This window comes from Pelophylax lessonae, assembly GCF_965119305.1.
Source record: "Pelophylax lessonae genome assembly, chromosome: 12".
Lineage (NCBI taxonomy): Eukaryota > Metazoa > Chordata > Amphibia > Anura > Ranidae > Pelophylax > Pelophylax lessonae.
Window position 1 is genome coordinate 210,825,028 of NC_138779.1, and position 26,548 is coordinate 210,851,575.

Here is a 26,548-nt window from a genome sequence, read left to right on the forward strand (position 1 = left end):
TGGAAGCTCTGATAACTCCAATCATATGCAAGAAATTTTTTTTTTTTTCCTTTGTTATGATTAGGTATTCTTTGCAAAGTGAAGCTTCATCTCATTTACTAAGCTTTGGAGCAAATGCCCTGTGCACTTGCAAAGTCTCTTTGCTTTTAGTAAATCGAACCCTGTGTGTGTTCACAATGAGAGGTCTCTCTGATCGTCCTGACTTGATGGTGAGTCATGCATTGTGCAGCTCACAGCATTTCTGTAGGGGAGGGTATGAAGAATATCTATATTTTTATTATTTTTTTTTGCTTTAAACCTGCCCACCTAATAATCAAGAAATAAAAATGAGAAAATTGCATGTTCATTCATGAATTACTGTTGTAGCTGATGAATGGATGGTAGCAATCATTAGAAAGAAGCTCTGAATATTTCTACCGTCTGTTACATTGTTATTGGTTATATAGGTCTTCATAGCTGTTGATTTTCTGTGCTTCTCATTGCTTCAAGCTGGTAATGTTAGCACATGGGGGAGGCTACATATAGATACTGAAGACTGTAGACATGTGAGTAACGGTCAGCTTATAGTGTAGAATGCTCCCGTCTCAGCTTACATGCTGCCTCATCATTTTATGTTTGGCTCCCCTAGAGTTCATAACAGTAACTGCAGTATATAAAAAGCAAAAACCATTCACTGTCTCTGACCAGACTCCTTTAACATCCCTGGTACTATAATAATACTGACTGTGGCCTACAACCATTAGGTAAAAGTGTATATTCTACCACTTTTAATGCCCTTTACTGCTTTAAGGATTATGTCTTGAAGAGGTCAACCACAGCATTTCAAGAAGGTGGCACCATCTTTGTATTGCTGGCAAATATTCCATACATTTGTGGAAATCCATCCACTACAGCGTCCCTACTGTTCACTCACAGCCGTCAAGTTTTGTTTTACTAATGTCCCCATTGGCCACGGCCGGGAGGACCTCATCCTCTGGGCCTTCCTGGATGTCGTTGTCCATGGTCTGGTTGGCCTTGCTGTTGATGGAGGTAAGCTGAAGGGCCTCTCCTTTCTCATTGAGTTCTGCCAGCTCCTTGGCACTGCAGGTAGGGGTGGGTGTTTCATCAGTGTTGTGGAAGGTGTCGTAGTCCACTTCATAGAAACCTTCTTCTAGAGTCAGGACGGGCATGAACCGATGGCCCCATAGGACCTCACTTTCCACGTACGAGCTGCGGGCTTGGCACGTCATCCCTAAAGAATAAACAGAGCATAAAGAGAACCTGTGAATTTTACTTTGTCAGATTTTGTAGTATTTATAGATGGGTCAGGCTGTTTGCCTACAGTTTATCATTGATTGCTAGAGAGAACAAAGCTCTCTCTGTAAAGAGAAAGAAAAAAAGGATAGATATTATCTAATATCAGCTAGATAGATAGTATCTAATATCAGTCAATCTATCGTTTTTACTGTCCCCAAACTACTCCTCTGTTAGTTTTAGAGGCAGCGGCTGGAGGTGTACACATGCCGTGGCAGAAATTACTGTTGCTTTTGGCAGCCGCTATGCTAAATGGGGCCACTCTGCAAGCACCTGCAACTGCGTGCAAGCAATTGAGGCGGCTAGTGCGGGCTTTTCAGGATTAAAGAAGGCAACAATATGATACAATGCCACCTCACTGCCTTTCAAAGGCCCTCTGAAGAGCAATCCCACTACTGCGAATAGTCCTTAATGCCGATCTTCGCTGCATCTGAGCACCACAAAGCAAAAACACTATATCATTCATTTTTAATATCCAAAGCAAACTTCCCTATCCATCCATGTCTCCATCCTTTATTTTGGTCAGAAATCACCAAACACCCCCTAGCATTTCTGGCTGTGGCCATCTTGAGTAAGGGCAAATGATTCATGTAGCATTTACTTCCTGCTCTTAGCTCAAGTATGCATGCAGGAGATTGTGCTTAGCTGAGAAAACCCCTCCTCCTCTCCTACCCTCCTGCAGACTCCTGGGATATATGAAATAATTTGCCTAGGCAGGAAACCAAAAGAAATGTAAAAAAAATGTAAATATGATATATTTTCCTATCTATTTACTAATGCTAGCAGCATGAGGATTAAAAATAATAAATGTTGATTGGGAGAGTGAAGTTCCACTTTAAGTGAAAAGTTAGCATAACAGGGAACACATTTCAGCAAAATATATGGCTGCACATTTCAATGTAGAACTACCTATCTGAACATGTTAGATGTTATTCCCGTATTTAGGGTGACATGTTCTGCAACCTTCCCTTGCACCGCCGATCCCTGCCCACCTCATTGTGACAGCGAGCCAGGGATCCTCTCCCTACACCCACTGTCATCGGATCATCAAAAAGCATCTTCAATAAAGATTTGCCAAAGCCTTATCCAGGAAAGTGTGCGATGGGAAAATTGATATTACAATTCCTTTTCCTTCTGCAGCGATTATGGTTATGACTAGGCTTAGGGTAAAGCTAGGGTTAGGGTTAGGCTAGCATTAGGGTTTAGGGTTATGGCTAGGGTTAGGGTTAGACTAACATTAGGGTTTAGGGTTATGGCTAGGTTAGGGTTAGAACTCATTTCTCTTGCAGAAGGGACACCAGGAACAGGGATGGATGGACAATTTTCTCAGGTGGGGCTTTTCTGCAAAAGGGAAGGGCTGGGGTAAAAAAGCAGACTATAGAAACATAGAAACATAGAATGTGTCGGCAGATAAGAACCATTTGGCCCATCTAGTCTGCCCAATATATCTGAATCCTATGAATAGTCCTTGGCCCTATCTTATATGAAGGATAGCCTTATGCCTATCCCATGCATGCTTAAACTCCTTCACTGTATTTGCAGCTACCACTTCTGCAGGAAGGTTATTCCATGCATCCACTACTCTCTCAGTAAAGTAATACTTCCTCATATTACTTTTAAACCTTTGCCCCTCTAGTTTAAAACGGTGTCCTCTTGTGGTAGTATTTCTTCTTTTAAATATGCTCTCCTCCTTTACCGAGTTGATTCCCTTTATGTATTTAAAGGTTTCTATCATATCCCCTCTGTCTCTTCTTTCTTCCAAGCTAATGTAATTGTGCTTTTACGTTTCCTACAATTCCCTTTTCTGCCGCACTGATTATGATTAGATTTATGGCTAGGGTTAGGGTTAGGCTAGCATTAGGGTTTAGGTTTATGGCTAGGGTTAGGGCTAGAGCTCATTTCTCTTGCAGAAGGGACACCAGGAACATAAATGGATGACCAATTTGCTCAGGAGGGGCTTTTCTGCAAAAGGGATGGTCTGGGGGCAGGGTCAAAAAGCAGACTATGTGTTTGTGCTTTTCCTTTTCCTACAATTCCTTTTTCAGCTGTACTGATTATGGCTAGGGTTAGGGTTAGGCCAGCATTAGGGTTATCACTCGGGTTATGGCTAGGGTTAGGGTTAGGCTAGCATTAGGGTTTAGGGTTATCGCTAGAGTTATGGTTAGGGTTAGGCTAGCATTAGGGTATACGGTTATGGCTAGGTTAGGGTTGGAGCTAATTTCTCATTCAGAAGGGACACCAGGAAAAGAGATTTTTAGACAATTCACTCAGGGGGGGGGGGGGGGGGGGGGAGGGGGCTTTTCTGCAGAAGGGATGGGCTGGGGCAGGGTCAAAAAGCAGACTATGTAATTGTGCTTTTATGTTTCCTACAATTCCTTTTTCTGCCACACTGATTATGGTTAGATTTATGGCTAGGGTTTGGATTAGACTAGCATTAGGGTTTAGGTTTATGGCTAGGGTTAGGGTTGGAGCTCATTTCTCTTGCAGAATGGACACCAAGAACAGAGATGGATGGCCAATTTGCTCAGGAGGGGCTTTTCTGCAGAAGAGATGGGCTGGGGCAGGGGTCAAAAAGCAGACTATGTGTTTGTGCTTTTCCTTTTCCTGCCACACTGATTATGGCTAGGGTTAGGCTAGCATTAGGGTTTAGGGTTATGGCTAGGGTTATGGTTAGTGTTAGGCTGGCATTAGGGTTTAGGGTTATGGCTAGGGTTAGGGTTGGAGCTCGTTTCTCTTGCAGAAGGGACACCAGGAACAGAGATGGATGGCCAGTTTGCTCAGGAGGGGCTTTTCTGCAGACGGGATGGGCTGGGGCAGGGTAAAAAAGCAGACTATGGGTTTTTGCTTTTCCTTTTACTACAATTCCTTTTCCTGCCATACTGATTATGGCTAGGGTTAGGCTAGCATTAGGGTTTAGGGTTATGGCTAGGATTAGGGTTGTGGCTCGTGTCTCTTGCAGAAGGGACACCAGGAACAGAGATGGATGGCCAATTTGCTCAGGAGGGGCTTTTCTGCAGAAGGGATGGGCTGGGGCAGGCGTCAAAAAGCAGACTATGTGTTTGTGCTTACCCCTTTCCTACAATTCATTTTCCTGTCACCATGATTATGGCTAGGGTTAGGCTAGGTTTAGGGTTATCGCTAGGGTTAGGTTAGCATTAGAGTTTAGGGTTATGGCTGGGGTTATGGTTAGGGTTAGGTTAGTATTAGGGTTTAGGGTTATGGCTGGGGTTATGGTTAGGTTAGCATTAGAGTTTAGGGTTATGGCTGGGGTTATGGCTAGGGTTAGGTTAGCATTAGAGTTTAGGGTTATGGCTGGGGTTATGGTTAGGGTAAGGCTAGCATTAGGGTTTAGGGTTATGGCTGGGGTTATGGTTAGGCTAGCATTAGGGTTTAGGGTTATGGCTGAGGTTATGGTTAGGGTTAGGCTAGCATTAGGGTTTAGGGTTATGGCTAGGGTTAGGGTTGGAGCTCATTTCTCTTGCAGAAGGGACAGCAGGAACAGAGATGGTTAGAGAATTTGCTCAGGAGGGGCTTTTCTGCAGAAGTGTTTGGCTGTGGCAGGTGTAAAAAAGCAGACTATGTGATTCTTTGTGCTTTTCAAAGTCGCACACAAGTCGCACGTATATCATACAGGTGCGACTTTCATGCAGCTTTTGAGGGTTTACATTGAAGGCTATGACCCTCAAGTCGCATGCAAGTCTGACCAAAGTAGTGCAGGGACTACCTTAGGTCACACAGATATGAACGGTACTTATTGGGACACATTTGGTGCGGCTTGTCATGAGACATTGGGGTCTAAAGTCGTATGACAAGTCGCACAAGTGTAAATGGGGCCTAAAACCTGGAAGCTGATTGGTTTCTATGCAGAGCTGCCCTAGGTTTTACCTGCACCAGTTTTAAGCCCGTCACACTGACAGTTTTTATTTTCTTTCAACCCAGCGGGCTTAGCAAAAAAAAAAAACAACGGAGGAGCTCGCTGTTCTAACAATGCGATGTTAGTACTGCAGTCTCTCCGTTGCGGTATTGTGTTCTGATAGGGGGACCCCCTCCCTACCAAAACCCACCGGGCAGCGTTTGCAGTCATTGGCTGTGAAGGCTGATCGTATGCCGATCGGCAGCTGTTTTTCCAGCATGCATGTTCCATAGAAGCCGAAGAGGCTGCTGTACACACGGGGCAAATATGGGCCAGTTTCTGTTGAACTTGCCAATAGTCAGCCTGTGTGTACCAGACTTTAGTAAATCAACCCCACTTTGTCTTTCTGTCATCCTCCAGACCAGGGATTCCCAAACTACGGCCCTCCAGCTGTTGCAGAACTACACATACCATGAGGCATTGTAACACTCTGACATTCACAGACATGACTAGGCATGATGGGAATTGTAGTTCCAGAACAAATGCAGGGCCATAGTTTGAGAATCCCTGCTCTAGACTAGAGAAATTTAAATTTACAGTTTGTCAGGCCATCAAACAAAACAATTCAGGCTTATTGGTTACATTTGATGAAAAAACGCATTGTAAAGACATCTAGAACTCATTTAATTTTGATTCATTTGGCAAATGCACTGAAGGTTATTAAACTACAGGCTGCTGGGATCCAAACTGTTTTCTCTAAAGTAACACAAATGGGACAAAGCTGCATAGATAGGAGTCTGTGTAAAATGTAATTCTCAAAATCAACAGCAGATGTCACTGTTGGATGGGGAATCTAACTATACATGGCACTCACCAGCATTCATTGCCATATATATATATATACAGTAATATTTATTAATATACAGTGCACAAATGATAGGTTATATGGTGGTGACTAGTGGGTAATGGGTAGCTTTTGGCTGTGTATAGGGTTTTTGCTAGCCAACAGCGGTATAGTGGAGCTCTTGACTTTAACTTGCTAGTATCCACCGCGCTTAGCTGTGTTATGGATTGGTAACTTGCTCTCACTAGGGGCAGAGGGGCCGACCAGGACTTAGTGTAGCAGCTGGGCAAATGGTGGCAAAAGGCACATAGAGGATTCAGTTAGCTGCTCGCTTAGTGACAGTGAGAGACCTGAGGAGGTATGAGGTACAGAGTCTAAGACAGCCTTTTTCAACCAGGGTGCCCACTGCATCTCCAGCATTAAAAACAGGTATGAAAAAAGGGTTCTGAGATCAGTGGGGGAGAGCACTGCCGAATATCACCATTGTCTAAAGGCTTAAAGTTTAGCCCAAATTGAAAAAAAAAAAAAAAAATCAGCACACAGGACATTACTTTCTTTTAATCTGATATCTCTTATGCTCCTGGCTCCTGCATACCCTTTCCGCTCCCCCCTCCCCCATTCAAAGAAACTTTACTATAACTGATTTGAGTGAAACAAGATCTTTGAATGGAGGAGGGGTATTTTCATTCATAGAAGCTATAGTATGGCTTTAAGTAGGTGAACCGTGCGACTTCTACGCATTTCAAGAGCTCCTTTTCAATTTCAGCTGGAGCATAAAGCACTAAAAAAAGCTTGTAGTGATTAGTAACTTTTACTTTTAACTGGACTTGTTCTGCAAAGTTGAAGACATTTCATAGCTTCCCCAAGTGGCTTCTTCAGTTCCTTTGAGTGCCAGGAACCCACCCAACATTGATATCACCACAGGTAACACAAACACCTTAATCTACAAACCATGGAATGTGTCAAGGTAGATAACGATTGTCCAAGAACAGGATGGGAGGTGTGAAAGTTGTGGAACCAACCTAAACCAACCTGCTTTAGTTACATCATCCGATCTTTGGTGTCGGGAAGTATGCATAGGTGTTAATTCTTTGATTCACATGGCTACAAAGTGTGAATTGTCATCAGATCACCAGGGTAGAGGTGTAAAAACGGAATTATATGTGGAAGACAGATGGTGTCAAAGGCCTCCAACCCTATTCAGGGATGGTTGCTTCAGTCTGACACATTCCATGGTGATTGGATTAACCACTTGCGGACCACCCCACGCAGATTTACTGCGGCAGGGGGGCTCGGCTGCGCATAAGCACGTACAGTGGGTACGGAAAGTATTCAGACCCCCTTAAATTTTTCACTCTTTGTTATATTGCAGCTATTTGCTAAAATCATTAAAGTTCATTCTTCTTCCTCATGAATGTACACATAGCACCCCATACTGACAGAAAAACACAGAATTGTTGACATTGTTGCAGATTTATTAAAAAAGAAAAACTGAAATATCACATGGTCCTAAGTATTCAGACCCTTTGCTCAGTATTTAGTAGAAGCCCCCTTTTGATCTAATACAGCCAGGAGTCTTTTTGGGAAAGATGCAACAAGTCTTTCACACCTGGATTTGGGGATCCTCTGCCATTCCTCCTTGCAGATCCTCTCCAGTTCTGTCAGGTTGGATGGTAAACGTTGGTGGACAGCCATTTTTAGGTCTCTCCAGAGATGCTCAATTGGGTTTAAGTCAGGGCTCTGGCTGGGCCATTCAAGAACAGTCACGGAGTTGTTGTGAAGCCACTCCTTCGTTATTTTAGCTGTGTGCTTAGGGTCATTGTCTTGTTGGAAGGTAAACCTTCGGCCCAGTCTGAGGTCCAGAGCACTCTGGAGAAGGTTTTTGTCCAGGATATCCCTGTACTTGGCCGCATTCATCTTTCCCTCGATTGCAACCAGTCGTCCTGTCCCTGCAGCTGAAAAACACCCCCACAGCATGATGCTGCCACCACCATGCTTCACTGTTGGGACTGTATTGGACAGGTGATGAGCAGTGCCTGGTTTTCTCCACACATACCGCTTAGAATTAAGGCCAAAAAGTTCTATTTTGGTCTCATCAGACCAGAGAATCTTATTTCTCACCATCTTGGAGTCCTTCAGGTGTTTTTTAGCAAACTCCATGCGGGCTTTCATGTGTCTTACATTGAGGAGAGGCTTCCGTCGGGCCACTCTGCCATAAAGCCCCGACTGGTGGAGGGCTGCAGTGATGGTTGACTTTCTACAACTTTCTCCCATCTCCTGACTGCATCTCTGGAGCTCAGCCACAGTGATCTTTGGGTTCTTCTTTACCTCTCTCACCAAGGCTCTTCTCCCCCGATAGCTCAGTTTGGCCGGACGGCCAGCTCTAGGAAGGGTTCTGGTCGTCCCAAACGTCTTCCATTTGAGGATTATGGAGGCCACTGTGCTCTTAGGAACCTTAAGTGCAGCAGAAATCTTTTTGTAACCTTGGCCAGATCTGTGCCTTGCCACAATTCTGTCTCTGAGCTCTTCAGGCAGTTCCTTTGACCTCATGATTCTCATTTGCTCTGACATGCATTGTGATCTGGAAGGTCTTATATAGACAGGTGTGTGGCTTTCCTAATCAAGTCCAATCAGTATAATCAAACACAGCTGGACTCAAATGAAGGTGTAGAACCATCTCAAGGATGATCAGAAGAAATGGAAAGCACCTGAGTTAAATATATGAGTGTCACAGCAAAGGGTCTGAATACTTAGGACCATGTGATATTTCAGTTTTTCTTTTTTAATAAATCTGCAACAATGTCAACAATTCTGTGTTTTTCTGTCAGTATGGGGAGCTATGTGTACATTCATGAGGAAGAAGAATGAACTTAAATGATTTCAGCAAATGGCTGCAATATAACAAAGAGTGAAAAATTTAAGGGGGTCTGAATACTTTCCGTACCCACTGTAGGTCTACGTTATTATGTGCATGTGGTCTTGGCGGCGCTTGGGTGCCGCCGGAGCCGTGCTCCTGCTGTGATTAGACACAACGCAAGCCAGACCGTGGGAGGAGCTGGCACGATCCTTGCCGGCCTCCCGCGATCTTCAGGAAAACTGAAAGGAGAGCCATCTGCCTATGTAAACAAAGCAGGTGGTTCTCCTGTCAGACAGGCACAGTGAGATCCTGTGTCTCAGCTAAGCTGAATCCCCAATCTCTGTGTGCCTGTCACAGAGCCCACCCCCCCCCCCCCCCACAGTTAGTAAGCACAATTTAGGAGCAGACTTAACCCCTTGATCACCCCAGTATTAACCCCTTCCCTGCCAGTGTCATTTATACAGTAACAGGTGTAAACACAGCCGGCGGCCTTCTCCCTGAATTGATCATAGAGATTTTGTGATCCTTCTTTATAGGATCACATGTCTCTATGGTCATTTCAGAAGCCATGCCCCCACACAGTTAGAATCACTCCCCTAGGCTCACATTTAACCCCTTGATCACCCATAATGTGAACCCCTTCCCTGCCAGTGTCATTATTACAGTAACAGTGCATATTTTTAGCACTGATTACTGTAGTAATGTCACTGGTCCCCCCAAAAGTGTCAAAAATGTCAGTCAGTCAGGGGTCTGATCTGTCCGCCGCAATGTCGCAGTCCCACAAAAAATCGCAGATTGCCGCTATTACTAGTAAAAGAAAATAAAATAAAAAAAAATGACATAAATCTTTCCCGTAGTTAGTAGACGTGATAACATTAGCGCAAACTGATCAAAATACGCTTATTGCGATTTTTTTTTTTACCTCAAATATGTAGCAGAAAACAAATTGGCCTAAAATGTTAAAAAATTTAGATTTTTTAAATTTTTTTGAGAATGTCATATAGCAGAATGTGAAAAATATTGTTTTTTTTTTTTTTTTTCAAAATTGTCGCTCTTTTTTTGTTTATAGCGCAAAAAGTTAAAATCGCACAGGTGATCAAATACCACCAAAATAAAGCTCTGTTTGTGGGAAAATAAAGGACGTAAATATCGTTTGGGTACAGCTTTGCACGACCGTGCAATTGTCCGTTAAAGTAACGCAGTGCCGAATCGCAAAATAGGGCCTGGTCATTAAGGGGGCAAATCCTTCCGGTCTTAAAGTGGTTAAAGTGTCCAGTTGATGTCAGCAACCCGTCTGAAATTCAGACCTGCCGTGGAAGTTTTTGAAGTATAGCCCCGTACACACGTAGCGATTGTCGGCCGAACGATCGGCCGTCTGTTGTCCGGTGCTGTCCTGTCGGTTGAAAAGTGCTAAAGACTGCACACGAATTTTGTCGGCCAACAACAACCGACTGCAGAAGTGATGTCGTGTGATGGTTAACTTTCCGTGTGTTTTTTCTTCTCTGAGCATGCCCAGCCTTGCTCATCTGCTGTTTGTCGGCCGAATTCTGTACTGACTGAGGAACAATCGGCCGTTCTGGTGTTGGCCAACAAAAATTTTAAAGCCTGCACACCAGATTCTGTTCGGCCGAAAAGTCGCAGTCGGTTGTCGGAAGCATCATACTAACAAGCCTACAATCGGCCGATCGGACGTTGGCCGAATATTTACGGGCGACAATCGCTACGTGTGTACGAGGCTTAAGTTCCTGACACTGATTGGAGCTGAAGAAGAAACGTCTTCAACATTGCATAACCAGCCCACTTAACTATGATTACCTACTACTAGGTTTACCATGACCTGGATAAATGAGAACCTTCACCAACAACAGTAAGACAAGCTTTCATTTTCCCACGTCAATGATGTTCCATTGCTGGGATTGGGGCGGGAACACATATGTCCCAGGAAACCTCACAGAGAGCAAAGAAAGAAGAGTTAAATGGGTAGAAGAAATCGAAGTGCTCTCAGCATGAGACGAAACAACTGACTTCCATCTCCAAATGCACCAGCAGAAAGTGGCGACAGTGTGAAGAGGAGCCCGGGGGATTTCTCGGCCCACAAATTCTTCTTATGGGCTTATGCAGTTCCCTTATTGGTGATGCTGCATTATCACACAAATTCCAAGAACCATCCCAAAGGGATTTTCTAGAACATATCTAATGGTTGCATTTAGTAATTACAGGGAATAAAAGAGAACTTATTTCTTTTAGTAGAGGAAAAAAAAAATTGTGTTCTCCAGTATTAGAGATTGAAGTCTAATGGTGGTTGGTGGCCATACACGCACAGAATTTCACCCGAAAATGGTCGATTTAGGAAAGATCGTTCGGTTATCGGGCCGTTAGTGAACACAAGTTTACCGACGATTTCGATCCTGCTCCCGGCTAATGTCGATGGATCCATAGCGAAAATTCTTATCGCTTCAACGAAAGTGTATACGTCTATGGTAAAATCGAAACGAAAATAATATACTGAATTGTACTGCGCATATTGTTATCGAACGATCATTATGCTCATCAAAATGATTCTTAAAACGAGTTTATTCTATCGGTTAGTGGCCAATTCACTTTCGAATCGTTCAGTCTGCAAACGGCCGTAATTCTGTGCGTGTATGGCCATCATAAGGCCTCATGCACACTGGACGTTATAAAAAACGCCAGTAGCTTTGTAGTGAATTTTTCAGCGTTTTTTAGCTTTTTTGCATTGGCGTTTTTTTTTTTTTTTTTTTTTGCATTTTGTGGTGTAAGCGTTTCTTTTGGCGTTTTTAGCTAAAAACCACCTCTCTGCTATTTTAGTAACTCCCACTTTCCCACAATGCAATGCTTGCCAGAATGGCATCACATTGGTGTTCACACCCATGCGATAAGATTTAGGTGCGGAGGGAAAAAAAGGTCCTACAACATTTTGGTGCAAATGTGAACCCTTTTTTACCCCGCATCAAAATCGTATCGCATGGTTGTGAACACCTACGCAATGCGATTCTGTCAAGCTTACTGCATTTTGCAATCTGTTTCGGGGTGGAACATTAAGCTCCCGTTCACATCAGGCAGATTTGACATGCCAAATCAGAGCCTATTGCCGGCAACGTCACTGTCCGAATTGGTCCAACCCTGACTTTGCGGCGCCAAACCGATTCCCAAAAGTAGTTTCTGCACTACTTTTGGCGACTTCAGGGCAATTTCAATGGACATCTGTGCATGAAACTGTACAGATGTCTGTCAAAACGCCCCCTGAAGTCGCACTTACATGCGAGTTTGAAATCAGGCGCGTTCAGCTTAATGATTTCAAACCCGCCCTTGGTGTGAACCGGTGCCGTTGCCGGCAATAGGCTCCGATTTGACAAGCAATTCAACATGCCACATCGCATGCCAAATCAGAGTCTATTGCCGGCAACGTCACTGTCCGAATTGGTGCAACCTTGACTTTGCGGCGCCGCACCGATTCCCAAAAGTAGTGTCTGTACTACTTTTGGCGACTTCAGGGTGATTTCAATAGACATCTGTGCATGAACCCATACAGATGTCTGTCAAATCGCCCCCCCCCCCCCCCCCACGAATTCGCACTGACATGCGAGTGTGAAATCGTACGCGTTCAGCTGAATGATTTCAAACCCAACCTCAGTGTGAACCGGTGCCGTTGCCAGCAATAGGTATGTTTTGACATGCGATTTGACATGACAAATCGCATGCCGAATTGGCACAATGTTAACGGGGGCTTCATGTTCCATTAACGATACCCCGAAACAGATTGCAAAATGCAATGCTCTTGCCAGAATCTCATCGCATGAGTGTTTACCCCCATGCAATGCGATTAGGTGTGGAGAAAAAAAGGGTCCTACAACATTTTGGTGCAAATGTGATGCAATTTTAGCCATATATAATCGCATCGCGCAGACATCACATGTGATGTGCACAGGAATGCGGTGCATTTTTGGTGCAAATCACATGCGGTGTTCAGCATGCACCAGTGTGAACCCAGACTATGTTCCATCAACAACAACTCCAAACAGAACCAAGGCTTAAAAAAAGCAATGGAATAAACAACGTAAAAAAAAAACACCAGTTAGCAGCGTTTTTCGGCGTTTATTGACGTTAGAGCGTTTTTACAGCTGAAAAGCTCAAAACCCACTAGTTTTCGTTTTTTTTTAACAGCCAGAAAATGCCCCCTGCCAAAAACTGCTGATAACAGCCTATGTGTGCATGGAGACATAGATAACATGCTGGGGAGTTTATTGGCTGTAGAAACAAAATGTCTGCCGCCAAACACAGCCACTATAAAACCGCCCCGTGTGCATGAGGCCTTATGCCTCGTACACACGCAACGATTATCGGCCGACCGATCGGCCGACTTTTGTCCAGTGTTGTTTTGTTGGTTGAAATGTGCTCAAGACTGCACACGAATTTTCTCGGCCAACAAAAACCAACTTCAGAAGTGATGTGCTGGTTTACTTTCCGTGTGTTTTTTCATCTCTGAGCATGCCCAGTCTTGCTCATCAGATTTTTGTCTGCCGAAATCTGTACTGACTGATGAAAAATCGGCCGTTGTGGTGACGGGCAACAAAAATGTTATAGCCTGCACACCAGATTTTATTCGGCCAAAAAGTCGCAGTCGGTTGTCGAAAGCATCATACTAACAAGCCGAAAATCGGCCGATCGGACGTTGGCCGAAAATTCACGGCCAACTATCGATGTGTGTGTACGGGCATTAGTCTTGGATAGACTAGGGAAGAGTTAAAAGCCCCACTTGTCTATTTTTGCTGTCTGTCTGTTTACCATTGTGGAAATTTATCTTCACTTTCTGTTCCAAAGACACAACAGAAAGTTAGAAGAAATTCCCCAAAATGGTGGGAATTCCACTTTTGTATAGGTGTCCTCATTAGACAGTTCCCCCCTCACTTCTTGTACTGGAACAACTCTAAAATGTTGGATTTCCTCTAATGCTTCTTTCACACGGTCCACTTCAGCAGGGGATCGTAAACACAGATGAATGTTTACATGGTGTGTTCAATAAAAACATGGCAACATTTCATTCTTTGTGTGTTATTAGTTTAAGCAGACTGTGATTGTCTATTGTTGTGTCTTAGATGATGATCAGATCACATTTTATGACCAATTTGTGCAGAAATCCGTATCATTCCAAAGGGTTCACATACTTTTTTTCTTGCAGCTGTATATATATATATATTAAATATATTATTTTTGCTTGTTTAGTATATATATATATATATATATATATATATATATTTTAGCAGAGACCCTAGAGAATAAAATGGCAATAGTTTATGTCACGCTGTATTTGCGCAGCGGTCTTCCAAATGCAATTTTTTTGGAAGTAATACACTTTCATGAATTAAAAAAAAAAAAACAGTAAAGTTAGCCCAATTTTTTTGTATAATGTGAAAGAGGATGCTATGCCGAGTAAATAGATACCCAACATGTCATGCTTTAAAATTGGGCACGCTTGCGGAATGGTGACGAACTACAGTACTTAAAAATCTTCAAAGGCGATGCTTTAAAATGTTTAACGGTTACCAGTTTAGAGTTACAGAGAAGGTCTAGTGATAGAATTATTGCTCTTGCTCTACCGATTGCGGCGATACCTCACATGCGTTTCTTTTTTCTTATTTATTTATTTATTTTTACACTGTCCATTTACTTTTTTTTTTTTTTATCACATTTATTGCTGTCACAAGGAATGTAAACATCCCTTGTGATAGTATTAGACAGTGACAGGTACTCTTTATGGAGGGATCTGGGGTCTATAAGACCCTAAATCCCTCCTTTGCAATTAAAAGCATTCAAAACGGCAAGATCGGCTGTTTTGAATATTGATGTTTTTTTTTAATCTGGCGCCTTTAAGGCTCCAGTAAACCGGAAGTGATGTTATGACATTGCTCCGGATTACTAGATCCGAGACCCAATCAAACCCGAAAACGGCTTGTGGCGTGAATGGCCGGGCAATCTTCTGGGACACGTCACAGGTCCCAGAAGATTGCTCGGCCATTCACGGCACGCAGCGCGACGCACACATGCGCAATGCGCGCCCGGCTGTGAAGCCACAAACTGGACCAATGTAACTATGCAAAAATATGCATAACTAAACTTCAGCATTAACAGACATAATACACAAAAGCAAACAAATAAGAGTACAAAACCCATAATGCTCTGTTATACTGGTGTTGTGCATGCACTTGTATTTAAAGTGGAGTTCCACCCAAAAGTGGACTTTCTGCTTAAAAGGGCTTCTGACACCCCTGACCCCCTGACATGCCTTTGGCATGTCATTTTTTTGGGGGGGGGGGGGGGTTGCAGGTACCTAGATCTGTCAGGTACCCGCTCCCACTTCCGATCGGGCCGCTTAGGTGCCCTGAGAAGAAGATCTCCTTTCTCCCTTCCTCCATTTCTGGGACACGTCACAGGTCCCAGAAGTTTGCCTGGCCATTCACGACGCGAAGCGCGACTCCGACACGCGCAGTACGCACCCAGCTATGAAGCTGCATGCTGTCACAGACGGGTGCCCAAACTAGTGGTGCCTGCGCCTCAGAGAAGAGAGGGAGAGAACCGAGGCTTTGGGTTGTGGGACAGGTGAGTGTGTGTTTTTTTAAAAGACAGCAGCTACACTTTTTGTAGCTGCTGACTTTTAGAGCACATTCACACTAGCGCGACTTATGAGGCGACTTATGTGTCGCCCCAGGTCGCTTGACATAACAAAAGCAATGTTAATCAATCAGTGCCGTCTTAATTGGCACTACTGAAGTCGTTCCGACTTCAGAAAAGGGTCCTGTACTGCTTTAAGGCGACCAGAAAAAAAAAGCATTTTTCTTATAATTATTAATACAGCAGTGTGGGTTCAGTGGGTTCAGTGTGGGTTCTGGACATGCTACAGAGCTGAAACTTCACAGGTACACTTTTTTGACACCCCAGATACCAAATCCAAAAAAGTCATGCCTGCCTCCAGAGACGCCAAAAAAATGCCCAATAAATGCCAGCAAGAAAAACGGCCAGGTGGAGAGGAGCCATATTCCTGTTCTTATAAAAATTATAAGAAAAATGCTTTTTTTTCTGGTTCTGGACATGCTACAGTGATGAAACTTCACAGGGACACTTTTTGGACCCCCCAGACACTAAATCCAAAAAAGTCATGCCTGCCTCCAAAAATGCCCGATAAATGCCTGCAAGAAAAACGGCCAGGTGGAGAGGAGCCATATTCCTGTTCTAATAAAAAATATAAGAAAAATGCTCTTTTTTTTCTGGTTCTGGACATGCTACAGAGATGAAACTTCACAGGGACACTTTTTTCATATTCTGATTGGCCGAATACAAAGTCGTTCAAAGTCGTCTATCATACAAGTCGCGTAAAAAAATTCACAAGTTGCGCTAAGTCGCGCTGAAGTCGTGCTAAAAGTCGCGCTAGAAGTCGCCCCTTTATGAGGCGACTTAGAGGTCGCGCTAGTGTGAATGGGCTCTTAATAAACACAAAAACGTCTGGAACTCCACTTTAGGTAAATAAAACTAATCTTTGCTGTCTACAAGATACGCTGGATGAATTATCTGCAGCTGACACTTCCATATGTGTTTGATGCCCAGTCCCCAACTGAGCGCTATGTCTCCTCCATCAGCTCTTACTTTACTACTGTGTCCTGTAAAGTCGCAGAGGCCAGGTGATAAAACCAAAGTGCCAGGCATCTGACACACCCGGGCGCTGAAGATACTTCACGGGACACCCGTGTGTCAGGCGCCGAACAGTTTTTATCCAGCGTATCTTGTAAAGACAGCAAAGATTGGGTGTGTGGGCAGCGGGAGGGATAAGTAGTAACCCTTTTCTTTGCTGAGATTATTTTTTTTAAAAACTTTATTAGCTTTATTTATATCCAAGTAGATCCAGAGTTCAGGATCTGGTTATAATGTATTGCCATGCTAAGTGTTTCAATACAATGGCTTACCCGTGGCTTCGACCATCCCTTCCAAAATAACTACAATCTCGAATTCTTCTTTCCCCAACTGCTCTTTGGAGATTTCCCAAAAGGGGCTATGTTCATTGAACTCGTGGCAGATGATTAGTGGAGAAACCAAGAAGAGGCGGTCATCCCCGGTGTCAAAACCTACATTGAGGTCTGTCTGATTAAGAGGGATAAACTCGCCTTCCTTAGTTTGTTTGGATTTGATCAGTTTGGCCCTTATAGATGCCTCCACGATATGCGAATTCCTCAGATCTCCAACCCTGAACATCAAACAGAGTTTGCTGTCCCTCACAGAGATGACGGCCATATTGGAGAACATAAGGGTCTCTGCTCGTTTCTTTGGCTGGGAGATCTTAACAAACATGCAGCCCACCATGAACGCATTAACAATAGAGCCAAGAATGGCCTGGACCAACAAAAGAACAATTCCTTCTGGGCACTTGTCTGTGATGACCCTGTATCCATACCCGATGGTGGTCTCTGTCTCGATAGAAAAAAGAAAGGCTGACACAAACCCGTTTAACTTGTCCACACATGGTGTCCACGTTGCATCATCTATATGGTCAAAGTCCCCACGGATATAGGCAATAAGCCACCAAATGAATCCAAAGAAAATCCAGGTGATTGTATAGACCATGGTAAACACCAGTAAATTAAATCTCCATTTGAGGTCTACCAAGGTGGTGAATATGTCAGTCAAGTATCTGTACGTTTCTCTGACGTTTCCGTGGTGGACATTACACTTCCCGTCTTTCTCCACGTACCTCTGCCGTCGCTTCTTCTCAGGCTCTGCCATCACCATAGTTCGGTTTGTGGCCACCAGCGAGGGGTTCTGCACTTGCTTGGGCACCTTAACACCCCTGCCTTCAATGTCCTGATCTAAAAACTTGCACGTGTTCATCTTGACTCGGCCACGAGTGGAGCACCTTCACTCCTGACCTGAACAGAGAGAAAGAAAGGTCATGCATTGAAGAGAGCACATTAGAATTTTCTCTACAGCTATGCAGCATTCATATCAAATTACTAAAAGTATAAATTACTTAAAGTTCAAAAATAAAACAACCAAACCCCCTCGTCTCAAGAATTAACATACCAGCACAAAAAATATTAAACATAATTTAAATTAAGTGCTGAATGCATTTATTTCTAATTAAATTAAGCAGATGTGTGCATTTGCATTGTTTTTGGAACGATGTTAGAATGCTCCACAGGATTTAATTTACTGAGCTAAGAAGGAACAAGCTCACATAGAGATTGTACATTAATTACATGATTATGCTCCATTGCCTCGAATGTATTTCACCCAACAAGGTTCTGGAGAAGACGAATTCTGGCTTTATTCAATAGAACATTTCATTACGAAAATGCTTACAAACAATTCCAAGACACTAATTGAAATCAAAGTTTTGTGACTGATTGAATTGTGGGAGATGTTTAGTAAGCCATCCGTGAGAAAACTATTGATTTTTTTTTTTTTCTGTTTGAAGTTCTTTAAAGCTCAACCCCGGCTCCAGGACTCCTCCACCCCCCATGGAGGCCCACAGCTGAATTATTTTTCTATTTTAATTATACTTTACTACTGGTATTTCCAGTGACGATTATAGCTAATGCCACATCATACAAAGACATTTGTAACAATTGCACACTTCCAACATTGTGTTAACACTTTGGAGAAGCCTCTTCTTGGTAGTTGAGGTGTTCTCAGTGAAGGGTACTGTTCATACTCCAACATACAAAGACATTTTAGACAAATGTGCTTTTCCATGTTTGGGAAAGGATCTTTTAGGTTCCACCATGACTGTGCCCCTATTTTCAAAGCCAGCTCCATAAAGACATGGGTTGACCAGTTTGGTGTGGAGGAACTGAAGTGGCCCTCAAAGAGCCCTGATCTCATATCTACTAAACACATTTGGAATGAGTTGGAATGTTGATTGCGATCTTCTCTTAAGCCCCGTACACACGATAAGAAAATCTGTAGGGAAAATTCGTCCGACGACCGATCTGCCGATTTTCAGATTGTTAGTATGGTGCTTTCGACAGCCAACTCTGACTTTTCGACTGACAAAATCCTGATGTGCAGGCTATAAAATTTTTGTTGTCAGTAATACAACGTCCGATTTTCGTCTCATTAGTACAGATTTCGACGGGAAAAAAATCTTAAGAGCAAGACTAGGCATGCTCAGAGGTGAAAGAACACATACAAAGCAATCCAACACATGATATCACTTCTGAAGAAGAATTCTGTCGTACAGGAAAATTTGTATGAAAATAACCTCTTCACTTTCCACATCAGACTAGCATGCCACAAAAAACGGACGACAGATCGTTCGATAATATGATCGTGTGTACGGGGCTTTATACTTCATAATCTTGTGGAAAGCCTTCCCACAAGAATGAAGGATGCTATAGTCTCAATGGGGGGCTGGGGGGCAACTCCATATTGAAGGTCATTATTTTGAAATGAAATGTCCAAACGGCTCATATAGGTGTGAAGGTCAGATGGCCACAAAAAATGTTTTGCCGTATGTTGTAACGCCACTGAATCGTAGGTCCAAAGTGCATTAATAACAGTAGCCAACCTAAATTCACTTTACATAAGTTAGACCAGTACTGGAAGGATTCTGATTGGTTGCTACAGGTGCTCCACAAAGACCACATGACCCATTATCACAGTTTAACCAATCACATGACACCTTCATTTCTTCTGTATATCATTCAGCTGCTGCAGTTTCGCAGGTAATAGCGAGGGGGCACAGCAGTCTTACTGCTGTAGTTTTTGCTACATTTTTTTAAATGGCAATAAAAAACTATGTACACATCTTTTCCCCTTATAAGGCAAAATTTAAATTCCAGTTCTTTGAAAGACTTAAGAACCTCTTTCATCGTCTCCTAATTAATCACACAAGACACATGAATTAGGCAGCGAGGGCCTGTACATTTAATTAATTTAAATATTTAAGCAACGTAAATAATTAAATACAGGAATGGATCCAGGCGCAGGGCAGGCGCTCCTCTACTCTGCATTGGAAATTTACGACGCATGGTAATTGTCTTTATTACATTTTCATGCGCCGTGAACCCCTGTATGGGCTCTGCAAGCATAAATGATCAGGATGGCTGACTGCAGATGCCGCAGAGGCACGTGTGAGGATCAGGCAAAACAGTGAGTAAAAACTGAGTCGCATCATCGTAAAATCACCCTAAAACAATCAACTTTAAAGGAGTGTACCACTTTACCTAGAAATTTATCCTTACCCCCCTTTAAAGGACAAAGGTAACATTTTTGAAAGATTTAGGTTTTCACAACACTGCTCACAGTAATTTTAAACTTTTTGTTTTGTAACGGGTGTGGTTGAGGTGCTTGATTCAACTCATCATTGGATTACAGTTGAAAAAGGTGAACCAATATCTTATGGGGTGCAATGGCTTGGGTGAGGCTCTTCTCAGCACAGGCAGGGTACCATTTAAAGTGGTTCTAAAGGCCTAAGGTAAAAAAACCTTCAGAGTGCAGTCCCCCCTAGCCTCCCGTTATACTTACCTGGGTGGGATTTCGACCCAGCCATGTGCACGAGAGCAGCGTCTCTGTCTGCTCTCCTCCTCATAGGCTAAGAGCCAGCAACTGGAGCCATTGGCTCCCACTGCTGTCAGTCACAGCCATTGAGGAGGGAGTGGGGTGTGTGTGTAACACAGAGCTGGTTTGTGGGTGGGAGCAATCCTGGACGAGTGCCCACTTAGCAAGTGGCTTGCTACGGTGGGCACTTGGTGGGGGATAGGAGCCAGGAGCGCTGATGGGGGACCCACTAGAGGAGTTTCAGGGCTTGTTCTGTGCAAAACCATTGTACAGAGCATGTAAGTAGAACTTGTTTGTTATTTTAAAAAAAATGAAGGGTTTGCAATCACTTTAACTCTTATTAACCAGTAATGTACATATGTACATATAATGAGCAGAAGAGTTTATTTGAATAAAGTAAGTCAAAAATGGAGAAAGATTCAAAAATGGAGAAAGAGCTAGGAGTCTTAGTGGAAGATAGACTTAGTAATAGCATACAATGTCAAGCTGCAGCTGCCAGAACATTAGCTTGCATAAGGAAGGGGATATATTCCAGAGATAAATCTATAATCCTACCACTTTATAAAACTCTGGTCCGACCACATCTGGAGTATTCTGTCCAGTTCTGGTCGCCAGTCCTCAGAAGGGATGTGTTGGAGCTGGAGAGAGTCCAGAGGAGAGCAACTAAACTAATTAGGGGATTGGAAGACCTTAATTATGAAGAGCGCTTACAAGCGCATGATTTATTCTCCCTGGAAAGGAGACACCTGAGAGGGGACATGATAGCGATATACAAGTACCTCAATGGTGATCTCAGCATAGAAAAAAAACTGTTCAGTCGCAACGAATGCATGAGGACTCTAGGCCATACATTGCGATTAGAGGAGAAGAGATTTAACCTCATGCTACACAGGGGTTTTTTTACAGTAAGGGCTACAAGATTGGGGAATTCTCTACCACAAGTGGTAGTAACTGCGGGAAGTATGGCTACTTTTAAAAAACTCTTAGACGTACATCTCAAGGATCAGAACATTCAGGGGTATGTGAGATGATTGCGTCCACACACACCTACACAGGTTGAACTGGATGGACTGTTGTCTTTATTCAACCTCAACTACTATGTAACTATGTCAACTTCTTTTTCGTTTTGGATGGAGTGGAGAGAGATTAGAACACCTGTCAGGTTTTTATTGTTGTCTGCGCTCCCATTGGAGAGAATCACCCTCGCTATTTGTCCTGATTACCATTATCACCAAGAGTGAAAAAGAAAAAAATCCAAAATTTTCGGTCGTCTTTAGAACAGGAATAGAGGAGAAATCTTCCAGTGAGGACGCTAGTCCTGACAACCATGGGTTTTCTCAACTGTCAAGTTTTTATTGGTGGCTGTGTCTCCATTGGGGAGATTTACCCCTCTATTTCTCCTAGTGACCATTGTCAATGAGACAAAAAGTCAGGAGAAATACATAATTTTAGAGTTATCCCCAGAACAAAAAGGTATCAGGACACTTGTTCTAGTGACAACTAAGGATTCTTCACTTTGGAGGGATTTCCTCTCACTTCCTGTAGTGACTATGAGGCAGGACGTGAAGATAAATCTCCCCAATGAGAAACTGATTGCAAAAAACAAAAAAAAAAAAAAACAAACCTCAAAGGGGCAATAACCCTTCCTTACTTCGTCCAAAATGAAAAACTGTTTTGCCTTTAGTTCTACTTCTAAGCAGACCTTCAGTTAAAAGTTTAAGTACCGCTAATCTGCCTCCCCCCACCATGTATGAAAGTTTTGTGTTTTTTTTGGGAGCAGTTACCTTTTTCTGACAAGAAAACAACAAGAGTAGGGCGCACCGACCTTGTGCATTACCACTTGAAGGTTTATTAAAATCAAAGAAGAGTAGCGTACAATATACTCACAAACGTAGCATATGAACGAGCATATAGGAAATGGGCACTGCTCGCTTACAGGACACTTCTCTACTGCTGGATAGCGTGATGGCGTCCTCAAAACCTGATGTGGCTTATGCGTTTCGAGGGAGGACCCTCTTCCTCAGAGCCAAAATTGCCACACCTTTTTCTGACAGGTACTAGCTTCCACCCCTGCAATTCACACCTAGGCAAGAATTACATAAGTTTAACTCCTGCCCATGTGTGATGTGTCCCAGGAGGCTTCAGGACCAATCTAAAGCCTTGTACACAATAGTATTTTTTTATTTTGCTCAACCCAGTTGGTTGAATGAAAACAACCTGACAGTTGAGCTGTTTTTGTTCTGACTGGGGGAGGGTGCCCCGCCTGAACACGACCGGCTGACATACACATAGGCAGAATGTCAGCCGGTTTTTATTGAACCAGCCAATGTCTCCCGACATTCGGCCCGTGTGTACTAGACCGGTAACACAGATCTCTGTTTTCCTCTAGTACAGTGGCTCTCAACTACAGTCCTCAGGACCCACTAACAGGCTAGATTTTAAGTATTACCTTGGGGAGATGCAGACAAGAATACTGCAATCACTGAGCAGCAAATTATATCACCTGTGACGTATTTCAGTTTTCTTGCAATCCTGGCCTGATAGTGTGCCCTGAGGACCGGAGTTGAGAACTACTGTACTAGACATTAGTTGGATAGTATACCTGAGCTCTGTCTCTTTAGACAATTACTATTCCAAGAGACTGCTGCGAACGCACATTATCTGAATACAAGGTATAAACTAAGAACTGTGCAAAAAAAAAAACAGTGTGCTATCTCTTGAATTTATAATTGCAACACACTCAAGTACCAAAATCACAACCCATATATAAATACAAAATTTCCTATGACAAAGTGCTCATGTGCATCCAAAAGATTCATATATGTGCCAACTATTAAATTACAAAGTTCTGTTGTGATTTTATATAATTGATCCGTTGAAATACAAAGTGCAAATGTTTTAAAAATAAAAAATGAAAAAAATCCCATGTACATAAGTATCACAGCCTTTGCTCAATACTTTGTTGAAGCCCCTTTGGCACTAATTACAGCCTCAAGTCTTTTTGAGTATGATGCTACAAGCTTGGCACATCTATTTTTGGGCAATTTCTCCCATTCTTTCCAGGACCTCTCAGGCTCCATCAGGTTGGATGGGGAGCGTCGGTGCACAACCATTTGTAGATCTCTCAAGAGATGTTCAATCGGGTTCAAGCCTGGGCTCTGACTGGGCCACTCAAGGACATTTATAGAGTTGTCCCGTAGCCACTCCTTTTTTATCTTGGCTGTGTGCTTAGGGTCGTTGTCCTGCTGCAAGATGAACATTCGCCCCAGTCAGATTTTCATCAAGGATGTCTCTGTACATTTCTGCATTCATCTTTCCCTCAATCCTGCCTAGTCTCTCAGCTCCTGCCGCTAAAAAAAAACATCCCCACAGCATGATACTGCCACCACCATGCTTCATTGTAGGGATGGTATTTGCCAGTTGATAATCTGTGCCTGGTTTCCTCCAGACATGACGCTTGCCATTCAAGCCAAAGAGTTCAATCTTTGTTTCATCAGACCAGAGAATTTTGTTTCTCATGGTCTGAGAGTCCTTCAGGTGCCTTTTGCCAAACACTGTCATGTGCCTTTTACTGAGGAGTGGCTTCCACCTGGCAACTCTATCATACAGGCCTGATTGGTGGAGTGCTGCAGAGATGGTTGTTCTTCTGGAAGGTCCTTCTCTCTCCACAGAGAAACACTGGAGCTCTGTCAGTGTGACCATCGGGTTCTTGGTCACCTCGCTGACTAAGGCCCTTCTCCCCCTGATCGCTCAGTTTGGCCTGCTCTATGAAGAGTCCTGCTGGTTCCAAACTTCTTCTATTTATGGATGATGGAAGTCACTGTGCTCATTGGGACCTTCAATGCTGCAAAAAAATTTCTGCATCCTTCTCCAGATCTGTGCCTCCATACAATCCTGTCTCGGAGGTTGTAGCTCTGACATGCACTGTTAACTATGGGACCATATATAGACAGGGGTGTGCCTTTCCAAATCACGTCCAATCAACTGAATTTATGCCAGGTAGACTCAAGTGAAGTTGTAGAAACACCCCAAGGACGATTGGTGGAAACAGGATGCCTGTGAGCTCAATTCTGAGCGCCACGGCAAAGGCTGTGAATACTTATGTACATGTGATTTTTTCATTTTTTATTTTTAGTAAATTTGCAAAGATTGCAAAACAAATTTCTTTCACGTTGTCATTAAAGGGTATTGTTTGTAGAATTTTGAGGGCAATAATGAATTTAATCCATTTTGGAATAAGGCTGTAACATAACAAAATGTCAAAATCAAACTGTATGCATATTTTTGTATAGTTACATTGGTCCAGCTTGGATCAACGTAAGTGTGCATGTGTCATACCTGGTAGATCCCTGTGGAAGCTGACAATCACTGTAGTAGACACTACAATACCTCCCAACTTTTTGAGATGGGAACGAAGTACACTTATTAGCAAAACCATGTTGGAATAGGACACACACCCTGCCACACCCCCTTAAAGAAAAATTATACAATAAAAATGATTAGTTAAACCACAAGTGCTATTTTACCACTACTATTCCTTCATACTGGCTTTTGAAATTTACATATGCAGCAATTTAGAAATCAGATGAAAGATTTAGCACTGGGAAAAACTTTTTTTAAAGATAAAAAGTGCATTTTATATACATCTATATAAATCAGACCAACATGAGGGACAAATGAGGAGGAGGGATATTTTTCCAAATCAGGGACAGTCCTTTCGAAAACAGGGAGAGTTGGGAACTTTGGGCACTACAGTGATTGCTGCTAGCTTCAGGGTTCCGTGTTAAGCAACTACCCTGAATTTTAGGGAGCACAGGAGGTCAATCACTTGACACGGGCACCATTCAGAGAACACTTAGCGTTCTCTGATTGGGCGAAGTGGAGAGGCGGGTGGGAATATCATGATCATGATGGTCCAAGCAGGAGGAGAACTCTTTGGAGTTGATTTACTAAAACTGGAGAGTGCAAAATCTGGTGCAGCAAAGAGTTGTATTGAGGTGCAAAAAGACTGAGGTTCGAGGAAATTAGCAAAAAATAAAGACAATCTAAAAAGACAGATTTTAGCAGGGATCCTCAAACTACGGCCCTCCAGTTGTTGCGGAACTACACATCCAATGAGGCATTGTAAAACACTGACATGCACAGACATGACTAGGCATGATGGGATATGTAGTTCCTGAACAACTGGAGGGCCGTAGTTTGAAGACCCCTGGATTATAGTGTCCAAAGTTCTCAGTGGTCACATTAAAAATGGCTGCAGATCCTCTGGCAGAGTATAGGATAATACTTCTGTAATACTGTAAAAAGAGAGGAGAACAGGGGGTGCCACCATATAAGTGTAGCACCCTCCTAGTCAGGTGTTAGGTAGCAGGTATAGTTTTGGCTTTCTCTGCTTAACAGGAAAGCAGTATGCAAAGCATTTGTGCTCTCTGCTTATCAGGGAGTTAGATCTGCTAGTTAGGCCTGCTCCATGTGTTCAATGTGTGATTCATGTGGGCTGAGGGAGTGTCCCCACTGTACCCAATGGAGAGGTACATTGGACAGTGGAGGAAACCTAGCCAATGACATACAGGCTTTGATATCTATCCCATGGGTATAGCACAGAGTGTGGTGCATCATGGGATAGGGTATAAAAGCCAAGAGCACATGAGGCAGGGTGTCTTTGGGCAGGAAGCCAGGTCCCAGAAGGAGGGTGACGGCTGTCTCCCCTTCTGTAGCAGTGGAGGGTGGCCACAGACAGTCGGCCAGGGAAACAGGGAGTGTGACTGAACCCAGAGGTCCAGGAGAAACTGACTGGAGGAGTTGGGGCTGAAGTGAATCTGGAAAAGTACAGAGGAACTTGCCCAGTGGTCTGCCTAGGAAGGGGATCACTCCGGAGTCAGTGGACGGGTGTCAGCTCCACAGTGAGAGAGAAAGGGGGTGCCAAGTTAGAACCCTGAAGATAATTGTACACAGGAACACTTTTTTTTACCTTCATTCCAGTGGCAGAGGGAAGAAACGGCCTTGCCGCATTCTCAAGTCAGATGTCCTCAATACTGTGAATAGTTGCTAGTTGGAGTATCCCACTCATCCCTCCTCCTATCCAAGTTCTAAATAAAACTACAAAACAACATCCCCTGGACTGATCATTGACTGA

The 26,548-nt window shown here is 43.3% G+C and overlaps 1 protein-coding gene across 2 annotated transcripts in view; it reads right to left on the reverse strand.

Annotated features, from left to right (window-relative positions):
• Positions 1-595: 595 nt before the first annotated feature.
• LOC309567768 (G protein-activated inward rectifier potassium channel 4-like) overlaps positions 596-26,548 on the reverse strand; it is a 98,138-nt gene continuing 72,185 nt past the window's right edge. For both annotated transcript variants that reach the window (XM_082273215.1, XM_082273216.1), the window contains exons 2-3: positions 16,824-17,780; positions 596-1,231 (exon numbers count right to left, since the gene is read on the reverse strand). In XM_082273215.1, the coding sequence (XP_082129341.1) occupies positions 906-1,231; positions 16,824-17,742 (1,245 nt within the window). In that variant the 5' untranslated portion in view covers positions 17,743-17,780 and the 3' untranslated portion in view covers positions 596-905. The remainder of the gene's footprint in view (positions 1,232-16,823; positions 17,781-26,548) is intronic.